This window comes from Trichoplusia ni, chromosome 7, assembly GCF_003590095.1.
Source record: "Trichoplusia ni isolate ovarian cell line Hi5 chromosome 7, tn1, whole genome shotgun sequence".
Lineage (NCBI taxonomy): Eukaryota > Metazoa > Arthropoda > Insecta > Lepidoptera > Noctuidae > Trichoplusia > Trichoplusia ni.
This window is the reverse complement of record NC_039484.1, coordinates 12,992,410-13,005,291: the sequence shown is the minus strand read 5'-3', so window position 1 is coordinate 13,005,291 and position 12,882 is coordinate 12,992,410. Positions and strand designations below refer to the sequence as shown.

The 12,882-nt window shown below is 35.2% G+C and overlaps 1 protein-coding gene across 7 annotated transcripts in view; it reads right to left on the bottom strand.

Annotated features, from left to right (window-relative positions):
• LOC113495707 (protein AF-17-like) overlaps positions 1–12,882 on the bottom strand; it is a 42,655-nt gene continuing 29,773 nt past the window's right edge. For 3 of the 7 annotated variants that reach the window (XM_026874594.1, XM_026874593.1, XM_026874592.1), the window contains 17 exons: positions 12,297–12,433; positions 12,123–12,202; positions 11,838–12,002; positions 11,675–11,750; positions 10,336–10,457; positions 9,194–9,226; positions 8,811–8,963; positions 8,172–8,247; positions 7,714–7,782; positions 6,363–6,491; positions 5,434–5,587; positions 4,981–5,155; positions 4,555–4,650; positions 3,971–4,092; positions 3,275–3,353; positions 2,156–2,248; positions 1–869 (listed from right to left, as the gene is read on the bottom strand). In XM_026874594.1, the coding sequence (XP_026730395.1) occupies positions 753–869; positions 2,156–2,248; positions 3,275–3,353; positions 3,971–4,092; positions 4,555–4,650; positions 4,981–5,155; positions 5,434–5,587; positions 6,363–6,491; positions 7,714–7,782; positions 8,172–8,247; positions 8,811–8,963; positions 9,194–9,226; positions 10,336–10,457; positions 11,675–11,750; positions 11,838–12,002; positions 12,123–12,202; positions 12,297–12,405 (1,848 nt within the window). In that variant the 5' untranslated portion in view covers positions 12,406–12,433 and the 3' untranslated portion in view covers positions 1–752. The remainder of the gene's footprint in view (positions 870–2,155; positions 2,249–3,274; positions 3,354–3,970; positions 4,093–4,554; positions 4,651–4,980; positions 5,156–5,433; positions 5,588–6,362; positions 6,492–7,713; positions 7,783–8,171; positions 8,248–8,810; positions 8,964–9,193; positions 9,227–10,335; positions 10,458–11,674; positions 11,751–11,837; positions 12,003–12,122; positions 12,203–12,296; positions 12,434–12,882) is intronic. The other 4 variants (XM_026874597.1, XM_026874595.1, XM_026874598.1 and 1 more) reach the window with 4 other exon arrangements.

Genomic DNA, 12,882 nt, shown 5'->3' with positions numbered 1-12,882 from the left:
GTTTTCAATAAATAGTTTTATTATTTTACCGGTTAAGTGCAGGATTATGTCTGCAATGAATCGTTACTTCTTTTATGATTATGGCTTTAAGCAAAAATACTTGTATTTCTGTAGTATGATTCGTATGAACGGTAATAATCGTGTCTAAGCTGCAGTTTAAGAAACATAAGCCAGCCCTCCGGCAACTAGCCTGTTGTGTACATTGTTAAGACAGGTCTATTGTAAGAATAGCTGTTTACGTTTTTTATTTACACCCCAGTCTATGAGAAAGTCAAGTCCCGAGGCGAGTTACATGCTATTGTAATTTAATGGAATACCCATGACCAATTCACGTGTTATTTTAAGAAACTTGTACAAAATCAAAAACAGTATTTTATTATTTGAATTCAACATATTTGACAAAAAGTGACCGTAATAGTTTTTTTTTCTCCATAGAAGTAAATATCGTCGTCAAGAACAACTAAACGTATAAGGCAAGATTATTACCGTGAAAAGACAATCGTAATTGGTTGCACATGACATGACATATTTGTGGTCAGTAACAACAAAAGGAAATTGTTTAAAAAGGAACAACTCATTCTTGCTACGCTGAACCCTCTCATTGCTGCAATTTGCGACAAGTACATACTTAAGTCTTAACAAAGATGTCCTGCTCAATACAAGTTTCATTACAATAGTACTTTCACCGGAATTTAGACATTATGTGCAAAAGGACAAGGATCTATATGTAATGGAGTGTGTTTATTGCTTTTCTAGACAGGACCGAATAATGAATAAGGGATAGTAAATTGAATGAACAGACTTACTTGTTTCTGTGGCTGGTGGAATATATGCGATGACGACGGCCCGGGCATTTCTGGCAGCGGCACCTAATTATGACAATTTATCTTATTCCTGTTCTTTGGTACAATTTTACATTCACACAAAAGAAAAGTCCTACAAGTAACGATATGAATACCGATCACAAATGTGATAAGTTGATAGTACCAGCTCCAGTTATATCAATTCGCAAAAGCTAAGCTTTCATATCTGTCGGAGCCCATGCATTTCCTCGTTCAATGGTAGGATGCACATTAGCGAACATTGTTAGTACGTAGTTATATATTAAGCGTGTCTGGGTGAACACACAACTGTCACTTATATATAGTTACGACTATGATTTAATACTTACCTTTATGCGTAGTTGACGAAATATGATACATTAATTACTTATATAAAATTTTGTATAATAGTAAACATACCGGTCAAATCCGAAATCGATACGTGTGCGTATTAATATTTCGTAATTTACGTAGGCAACTTAATATTTAATGTTTTACTTTAAAATAGTAAGGACTTTTGAATTCGTTTACGTTACACCTCTGCTTAATTCTCCGCGAAAAAATACGTTCGTATCGATATAAAAAATGCGTTTAGGGAAATAGGTAAGGGTATATAACTGTAGTACAAGATGACATACTAGCTATAGCTAATCAACATAACTAGTAGTCACATACTACTTAAGATGACTGATGGAACTGGGTTAACGAAATAAATCAAAGGTCAAATAATAGACGGGAGAGATTTGAGTACCGGACAAATGAATAGGACATAAAAGTTGTTATAATATTACATGTACAGCACCAGTATATGTCGAGACTACGGCAAAAAAGCCTCAAAAGTGGCAATTTTGGTCTCAAAACAGAACCGTTCACGAAAAAATTAAAAATACAGAATACAATTTTGAAATAGTTTTGTTTTTGTTAGTTTTAGGGAAGATTTTTCAATCGCCTGATAATTTATATTCGACGAATATGTTTGACGTTTTGATAGATTTTGCATCAATCACATAATCCCGCTTTTTGTCCAAATCTGGAAATTATCACATGACAAGAAATTTTGATAGTAACTATCGTGAGAATGATTCATTATTAAATGTTGTAACGGTTTACTCACGCGTATTTATAGGAAAAAGGACTTCGGTTGGGTCCGAAACTAGTCGGGCTACCCCGATAAATACGCGTGAGTAAACCGTTACAACATTTAATAATGACAAGAAATTGTTGCAAAACTACACGAAAAGTTTTGGTTGTTTTTCTAATTATTATCCTTTTCTTTTAAGAAGGTTTTTGTTGAAATCGAGCGACAGTTGTGAGTCCATCTGTTAGTTATGAACCTGTGAATGCGCGGTGAGGTTGAGTCCGTGGCTGGTGGAAGGCAACGGCACCGACACGAGAAGCGATGCGGGCCCCTCGCGATCGCCTTTGCCCTACGCAACCCACGCATTAGTACGCGCTATGACGGCTACTGTTATACACAGAGGATATACGAATGGAGTACTCATATAGGCCGGGAAGCTTATACATATCTTTAAGTTAAAAATATAACGGGCTTAAAAATCAATGCTTTGTGGGTATTCAAAATATTAAAGTTGTAAGAAAAGTCAGATGAATACTTAAAAAAGCAAGTCGTAATTTTGCGATAATCTCTACTAATATTATAAATGCGAAAGTATCTCTGTCTGTCTGTTAGGCTTTCACGTCTAAACCACTGAACTGATTTTAATGAAATTTGGTACAGAGATAAAGTTGATCTTGAGAAAGAACATAGGATAGTTTTTATCCCGGACTTTTGAAGAGTTCTTTTGGAAACGCGATATAACCGACCTCGACGCGGGCGAAAAGCTAGTTTAACATAATAGACAGAGTGATATTTGTTCAATAGTAGTTTAAAAACTATTCAAGTTAAGGTCTAACATTTCTTAGTACTGATTAAATCAGATTGGACAATATTAGAACTCCATTCATTTAATACTCTGTGGCTACATGCGCTGTAGTTGGGCTCAAGTTATAAAATGAAAATGCAATAATATGATATTATATTGTGTATCATTATGATAATAACATGTTTTCTTTTAATATTATACTGGAATAATTAATAGTAATCGACTCATCTTTCACTCTATTAAAACAAAACATATCATTAAATATGCTATGACTATCAAAAACTCATGCATGACTGCATAAGCGTCGGGTAGGCAGTTTTATTAAATTATAGCTTCATAATGAATATAATGATTATTGCTGATGAGTATATATTGTTTTGATGAAGATGCAATATCGAAGCTTTGAACTTTTCGCATTCGACAAACAGCAAAGCCTCGTTTTTGTAAATGACTATTGCGTAGAACTGTCTGTTACTTAAAACTATAATGCTGAATGATGGCGTAACACTGTTTTTCAACGATACCTATATTCTATGACTATAGCAGAAAAAAAGTACAGTTTTGACTAACCTGTGGTGGGTTCGACGGAGATCGAATATTGGAGACATGGTTTATTCCGCTTGGCCCCGGCATCGGACTAGGCAGATGTCTGTAGGAAGTCTTCCACGTATTAACATTCAATCAGTTTCATAAACATACTTATAAATAATAAAGGTATTTCCATCGATTCGTATACTCTTATTAGACAAAATATTTCACAAGATGCAGAATAATCTCTTACTTTTTTTCACGGTTTCAAATTTGTATTTTATAAGATGCTGAGTAAGTTACAACAATATAATTGAAATTGTTGAAGCCGTTAGGAAAATAAATATAAAATTATTGGCAGAAGATAAGCACAATGTCAGCGGAGACAATCTGACAACATTACACAATTTGCTAAGGTTACTAAAGTATTAAATATGTTGTTAGTGAAAGCTAGCAATAAGGAGTATTAAACATTGCCCAGTCTTGCAATGGATGTGCTTAAGTATTACATGGGAACACAATGGTTTTTAACATTAAGAAAATATGCCAACAAATCATTGTAAACAAAAGTTTTATTGTGATGTCCCTGTCTTCTTGTCATCAACTATTTTGAACGTACAAATACTAAATCAAGAGTTTTTATTTCAAATAGGCCGTTTTCCTTTCCACTTTAAAACGTTACAATAATGACTTCAGCTGCCCACTGATTTGGTAAAAAATATGTTCACAATCACGTACCTTGGACTAGGGTTCGAAGCTGGGCTGTGAGCGGGCGGTGGCGGCGGCAGCGGCGGCGCGGCGCTCACACTAGCAAAGTGCGAGGTCGGTACAGGTATACCTTCTGGACCTTCAGTTTTGACCTAAATGAAGGCAAACAATCAAAAATAATAAAATCGAAATAAGAAATCATAACTGAAATGGTGAGTGATTAGAAACATATTAACTCAGATCATAACATATTGGTATCGTCATGCACTTTCTAAACAATGTTTGTCATTCGGCTTTTAATGCTGATGGTGTGTATTATAAATGATTGCAGGTTTTTTTGTTTGATACGAGTGCTTATGAATTTGCTAGAAGATGATTAATTCATCATGGAGCTTAATATGGTATTATTGGCTTTGGTATGATACTTTTGAAATGGGACTACTAAGATGATGCTATGAGCAATGAATAAGTAATTTACAACGAAGTATAAGTTTACAGAATAGCAAGAACAGCATTTGATTTCTACTTCAAGCTTTGATGACCCAAAAACCAAATGCGATTGTTGCCTTATTAGCATGATATTTTCGAAATGAAGTTGGATGATTAATTGATACCTTTTTAATAACTTTGTCAACGGAATCCAGCTGTACGTCAGCCGGTGCGTGAGCAGCCTCCCAAGCGGCACTGCTCTGTGAAGTGCCCTCACCCGCCTACAAAGCCAACCATTCATTACAACTTTGTTTTTGCCGTTTAAAAGATCAGACTAGTTCTTTCGATACAAGAAGTTTAATTATTTATTAATTGTGTTCAGACCAAAGGATTGTTTTTTATAAGTGACGCGCTCGAGTCTTCGATTCCATGGTCAATATTTACACAAATAAGTATTATAATAGATATACATGTATAAGAAAACACAATTTTTGAGACTCGTGAGGAGTTTGTGTTGGCGCCATGTGTAATACGTTCTCTTGGGAGCATAATTAATCTTGGAATACCTCAATTGCATAACCAATCACCCTGTATTTAGCTAGCCATCTTACCCCAGTCGGTGGAGTGGTGGATGTGTAATCGACGGGCGTGTTCATGTTGTTAGCTGCTGACACAGCCTTCCTCTTCTTAGTTTGTTTGGTCTCCACAAACTCGGTGTTCGTGATCACAGACTCTTGGTAAGCGGTGGGCGGCGCAGGGGCTGGTGTAGCTGGCGCGCTCGGGGCACTATTGAAAACGATTTTTTAATATCACGCCTAGATATCATGGTTTTGGTAGATATTCTGTTTTTAAAGACAGTTTCTACATATGAAACAGCTATAATAATGTTTGACTATACAAAAGAATAGGCTGACTAGTCAGATGTCAGGAAGTATGTAAAATTAAGGGGTATCATCGTTTTTTAGGGAATACAAAAAAGAACCTCGATGACGACAGTTGTCATGTTTTTTGACAGAATAATATAAGCTCTTGTACCAGGCAAACCGGTCCAAAAAGTCGCTTACCTAGTAGGAACGGTTGTGATGGTTGAGACAGAAGCCACGGCTTGTGCAACGGAACTGATGACTCCGACGGGTTCCACTGTCTTGTTAGCGCTGGGCGAGGCCACAGGCGGCGGGGTTGCCTTCGATGGACCGGCGGGCGTTGAGCTACCGGACGCTGTAACAGATATGATGTTATAACTCCTACATCTTCTGTTGTCTTAGTACTTTTTGCATGTCTTATCCTTTAAAGAACTGAACGAACAACTAATTTAAAATATTTATTTATTAGAGATAAAAGGAAATAAATATCATAAAATAATTTTGCTGTGTTTAATTAGATAGAAAAGGACGGTTTATTTACGAAATGTTAATGATTACTGGACATTAATGTACCTCTTTTACAGCACAAATAATTGTAAAGGGGCTTTCAAATAACGTCTGAAGTAGAGAAATCAATTTTTAGGCTAAAACTATTTTGGCATGTTATTTAGGTTAAGCCGGAACAGGTCAGAATAGTTTATATGACTTTGTGGAGTGCAAGTAAACATTACTTAATATTTTCAAGCCCTACTACTAAATACTTAGCTCACTGATAGCAACTTGAGACAGACGCATAATTAAGATTAGCAGCGACGTTCAAGGCGGACTTAATGTGAGAGGTGTCAGATAATATTTCAATACCGTCGTATGGGCGTGGTGCATCAGTGAGTTTAAAATTCACCACAACAATTCATGCAAATAATTGAAATGCGTTTAAATTAAACATAAAAATCTCGGTTGAGTTTTAGGAATCCTAGTGTTAACGTAACTCTTCTTGGTTTTTATTTGTCAATTTTGGGCCTGTTTACTGTAATAAAGTGTGTTGTAGTTAAGATAAGTGTTCTAACGTTTGTATGACTTAATTATCTTCAGCAATGGTCTTATTTACAAAAATACTAATATAGTGATACCTTTAGCCATCTGAGCGGAGTTGGAGTCAGTTGTGTGTTGCGGCGAGGGTGCCGGCGTGCTGCTCTTGCTGCCGGACCCACCGTCACCGGCCGACGACCCGCGGCGAGAAGGAGACGGCTTCTTCTTATCTGATGTGGTTTGAATAGAATAAGTAACGGCAATAACATGTTGGTTTTTAAAGTACGGCTGGGGTAGAGGGATACCACATACCTTCAACACGTACGTTTTTACTTTATTTGGCCTCGACTATTTTTATTCAGATTGTCAGCCAAACAGCGAAATGCGTTCAATCGCACATTTTAAACAGGTCTGTGGTATACCACTGGTTTTATAAAAAAAAACTAAATTTTACCATAAAATAATTGATACGTTAATTACTACAACAATTCGTATAGCAACACTGGTTAGTAAAGCATTATTTATAAATAAAATTATTTATAATTACATATTACACTTATTATATTATACATGTCTACTAGATGCCTTTACTGATGACAAATTCATATTTCACAACTTAAAAACAAAACATTTAAAACAAATAATTCTTAACAGCATGCAAAACCGCTAAACAAAAAACCGAGAACTTACCTATTATAAACAAAAATCTACATTTTCTAACAATGTCTTTCATGAAAATGCGATTCATAATTTGTATAAATTGATTATTCGAGTAAAACTTTCATACGGTCTTATCACAAAAATTTAGTTTTATAAGTTTACAGATGTCTTTTTTTGTGGTAAGACAAAGAAATCTAGTTTGGATCCATACAAAGAAGCTCTTTAATGACTTATGATATCACGATTATCAAGTTTATGTCCTTTTATCAGTCCCGAAATTAAAAACTATCCAAAATCGTCTCGACTTGGAATTTAAGCACAATTTGTAAAACAAGGTTGCGTAATTTATTAATTCCAGCCACAACAGCAACAAACAAAATTAAGGTCCGTCCTACATGAACATCGCCTTTTAAAATCGTGCAAATCCTTCACCAAAATTTTAACTAGCCAATTTAATGCCAATACCACCCATAAAATGTTGTTTTTCAAAACAAAATCCCGTCCATTTCCCAATGCCAATCATTTAAATGATATTATGGACGCATGCAAAACCGACACTTACATAAGTGTCGTTCTATAATGTAATTTCTCTCTGTCATTGCACTCAACGACAAAGACAACATGACAACAGAGAGCGACATGTTACTATGCGTTGTTCTTGAATCGACTGCGTCATTTCAACGTAGAATTCGATAAGCTAGAGCTTCCTCGCATTGATCTGTTTCTTACATCTATTCAACATCGATACGAACTACCATGCGACAATCATAGACCAGAACAAGCGAAACAAACTTTTTTCTGAAGACTTGTGTTTGCGAGTGGCATGTCCGGATTCCGCAGCGGCTTCATTTAACATTAAGTCTGCCGGTGTCGATGTGAAAATATCCAATTATTAGTTTATTTTAAAATTTTAAAAGAAAACTATATATGTAATTTTGATAGCCTTATAATTTGAACACAGTAACTAAACATCTAAATGTTGGAAATAAAGCTCGCAAACATGAGGAAAATCAGTCGATTATAAATCTAAAAATAAATCGTAACACCCACATAAAACGTTGCTGTATACAAATCGATATCAATACGGTTTTATTGACTACAAAAGAACAACTTTTGTGTTCGAGATTAGTATTAATCACAATAATTATTTAATTAAGCTTCTCAAGGAATTCAAGTAAAAACAATTTGAAACCTTATAACACTGCGATATATTAGATATTATTTTTGTTAGATATATGTATTGTACTTACCCAGAGGCTTAGAAGAATTCGGCGTGTTCTTGCCTAGCACAACGTGGCTCGTGCTGGATGATGACTTGCGACCCGGCTATGAATAAATACACAAGTCCATTACTAAAAGTCGACAAAGTAATAACAACACTAACTTAAAAAATACCCATAATAATCGTGTCACATTTTTATATAAATTATTATAAATACATAAAGATAATATTAAACACAAAAATTAAATACATACTTCAAGTAATTTATTGCGAAAATAACCTTATTACAAGAATGCCATACTACACGGAACATACATACGAATAGTAAACATATACTTATTATTTTTATTTTATCTCATAAATATACCCTGCTACTGACCGACTTCAAATTGGGTTGATTAGAATACGAAAAGTTATATCTGTTCCAATTTTCGTTTCGGATTTTTTTATTCACTTAGTCATTTCATTTCATTCACTTTGGAGTTCACGAGGAACAAAAAGTAAAGCACTTTTTGATTATAATTGAATACGCCCGGTCTAGAACGGTGATTCTAAGAAGCACAAGCATACAACATAAACTAATTAGATAATGGTTTGAATGACAGATGGCATCAACTAGAATACATACATTCGAGTGGTGTGCTATCAGGCAGTGAGACGTACGTACCCCTTTGGACTTGCCGGCGTGCGTGGGCGTGACGCCTCCGCTAGCGTTCGAGCACGAGGCTTCGCCCTCCTTCTCGCAGCTCGAGTCGCTCGACTGACTGTCGTGCGACACCGGCTTGTACGGCGGGATCGTCTTTACGTTACCGCCTTTTTTCTGCACAGTCAACGTTCGTCTCCGTATCACATACCGCTCATTAACTCTAATAACCTCGGTGTCAAATTATAACGTTTTCTCGCTAAACCGCTATGGAACAGGATATTTTTATTCAATAATTGATAAAACCTTTATTTATGTATTATTAGTTAGACATGACTTTATGTAGAGTGAATAACTACTAAAATGATATAATCCAATTTGTTTATATAATGAAATGGTTTTAGTACCTTGGCGATGATGGTGACATCATGATTGGTGAACTAAAAAAATGATAATGAATGAATGAATAAATCAACTATCATGCACAACGAGGTAGCGATGTAACGCAATATTTAGGTGCAGTAGGCCGACATGAGAACAAAATGACAAAGTGAAAATGTTAACACTAGAAACGCGTACTCAACACAATAATCAGCACTCATGATCGAACTTGGTGGTCTAAACGCTGGCGCTAATTATAGGACGAGCAGAACAAGCGATCGATGTAACCCTCATAACACACAGCTTACGTTTCAAGTCAGAGCACATAATATATTTAGTATAGACATAGAAACCCGATTCCTGTAATAAGCGCCAATCTTTAGAACATTAAAAGACTGTCACAGTAATAAACAGATAATTAAAATGGCAGTAATATGAACACAGACATGATCAAAAGAAGTATACAGTGACAGTTCTAAAATGATCGAGAATGTGCAATCAGGTAAACATTGGTGACGACTCTGTTAAAAACAAACCATCAAAGAAATATAATTTAGGTTGTTACCAACTTTGTTCATTAATAAAATAGGAAACTTCCAGATATATTTGTACTGTAAAGTTAGGTTAATAAGAATTTTAGTACTTGGAAATTACTTTTTCCTATTTAAATTGAAGTAATTTTTTTACGCGATCTAATTAAAATATAAAAAAGTTATTATATTTCATTTGTAAGTATCAGAATCAGTTCACGTAAAATAGCCTCTTTTTTAATATACCGTCAAGAAACTGCCGCAAACGTTAGTTACATTAATTCTTCGATAAATTAGGATCACATTTCGGGTCAGCGAATCAAATGGATATCTAAATGGGCGGAACAAACAGACACAATAATATCCACAAACCCAGATATTAATATACCAAAATAAAATAGATATTATTGAAATATTTGTGTATATGTACGAAAAATATACAATTATTGTGTGCAATAAAACAACACACTATATAAAATATTTAAAGCAATGTAGGTAATCTTATACAGTCAACATTTACTTCCATAAAACTGGTAATAAAAAACACCCTATAAATAAATAGATAAATGTTGTAATACATGTTGATACATTTGAAACTTGTATTGAATCATTTGTAAAACATATATTTTCGAACTAACCAGTTTACTGTAATGGTGTTGGCAGTAACCGCAGTATTTTACGTTGTCCAGGTAGTTGCCAGCCTCTTCGCAGAGCAAGCCTAGCCCTTGCGCGCATGTCACGTGAAATTGTTGCTTGCAACCTTGAGGAAATAATCGAAATAAGTGCACGTACAGATACGTAGTGTCGACAATCATTGTGTCGTTTAAACCTCTTAAGACTTGGTTGTAGAAGTAAAGGACTTCACATGACACAACACATGACACATTGTCGTTTGACGACGACACATTTTCAAGTACATTATACAGTTGATATGATGAGAGCACCTAGAAACGACAGCTGTTCGACCGAAAATTAGCCGTCAAGACGTGTGTGAACGCGCCCTAAAGCAACTAGCAATCCAGACACCGCACAATCTAATAGCATCAAATAATAAAGAGGTCACTGGAGCGTACGTCCGACACTTCTGATAGTTTGATTGTTTGATAGCTGGCATGTCACTCCAATACATTTGAGCCTCGTTTGTTTTTCTAGGTTATTGTATATAGTCCTTTTATTGTCGTAATAAACCTAACAGTGTTTATTGCTATACCCCAGCTTCAAGTACTATGTTGGTCCCAAATAAGGTTGAACTAAAAATTATATCAAATATTGACCCAGTTTCTATAAATAGTTGTATTGTTAGCAAAATATTTATCTTTCAACCAGATTCCATTACGTTTAATTAAAGATAATTAGCTAATGAAAGTCAATGTGTATTTCTATTGAACTGTTGGGAAAAAGCTTTTCAGCACTTGTACTCTTTCTGTCTAGAGCTATATTGGTTCAGTTTTTATTGCAGGTATTTTCAAAATACACGTCATAAGAAGAAAAGATACGTAAATCAATTAGTCCTAGCTGTTAAAAACACTAATGCCATATATGGTATAATCCGTTACACTGAGTCATACCAAAGTATTTATAATCAGTCGTAATAAACTGAGTATTAAAAATTGCAAAGGATTGACTAGTTTAAACAGAGGAATATTTCAAAATGAAATCATAATTAATAAAAGTCAATGCATAGATTGAGCTAAACCTTTACGAATTCCGAATTGCTTTATTATTCAACAATGAAACGTTCAGTCCAAAGTAATTAACTATTCCTGTCTAACTGGGTCGCATTCAAGGTACTGATGCATCTTTGATGACACCTAGGCGCAAATGGACTGTAATAGGACCAATCAATAAAGTAAACCGCAGTGCTATTAAAATATTCAGGTCTAGCAATCAATAAAACTTCTTATATACCAGGGAATATCTAGGTTACTGCAGGTAATATTTTTCATGGTTCTATGAAGTAATATCCAATGGACATACCTGATTTGTTGCATTGCATGCACGCTCCAGCATTGGCTCGATGATTCTTTCCGAGGTCTTGGCAAATATAGCAGGTCTGCAAGAATAGGAAAATACACAATAAAAATCAATTTAGGAATCTAGTATGGAAGTTGTAAATGATAAAGATATAGTTTTTGCTTACTTTGTTGTATCTCTCTGGTGGTATGAGACGCAGGACTATAGGCTCCATAGAAGTGACATTTCCAAATCTGACCTCTGGTATGTAGAGGGCGCAGACCACGTGCGCCCATCCTCCTGTATCCGAACGCTTCAAAGCACCTGACTTGGATGGACATAGTTCACATCGCTGAAAAGTTTTAAATATCAATCAATACGAATACCATGATAATGTTACTAACCAAGAAATCAACTAATAACCTTTGAATTGAAATACACTGCATAATTACATAATAAGTTTTGTACTTACAACTTTGGTTTTAGTATCAGGACTTTCACACTTCCGGCAATACCAAGGGCCAGTTGGAACCGTCACTATACCGTAACATGCTGAAAATGCATTGAATGTCGATGAATTCATGACAAAAGACAAAGAGAGGAATAATATTTAGCTATTTTAAGTAATCCACATTCGAATGTGTACCTTGATGGACAGCTACAGTGCAGCCATTCCCGTCACAGTAGACAAGCGGGTTGTCGGGCCAACCGCGCTCGTCTGAGCACACACAGCAGCCTCCTACCATCTCCTTCATTGTGTACTCCTCATTATTGACTTAAATCCTACAAAACCAGCAAACTAATAAAGGGAAACGCCCGATTCTAATATCCCAATAACACATATTACACTGAAAGGATATGAAATAGCAATTCATTGTCACTAAAAAGTGCATGAATACATCACCAAAAAGAAATTGACCCTAAGGAAGCCTCAGATGGTATGAAACATGTAATAAATGAATTGAATGTATGAGAACAAATGCAAGGAATCAGCCATGAATGTAACTAGCACTTCAAATTGGATTCAGCTCTCGCTTTCTTTCAATAACTACACAAAACATTTAGTGTTAATACTTATAAATACTGCTTTACTATTACTTAATGAAAATGCAGCATGTTACTATTTATAGCAGCAAATAGAAATATAAGCTTGGTTTATATATATATTATGGTATTACAAATTGTAGCGCACCATCGTATCCTTATTACAGTGGAGTTGGCAACCAAAGTTG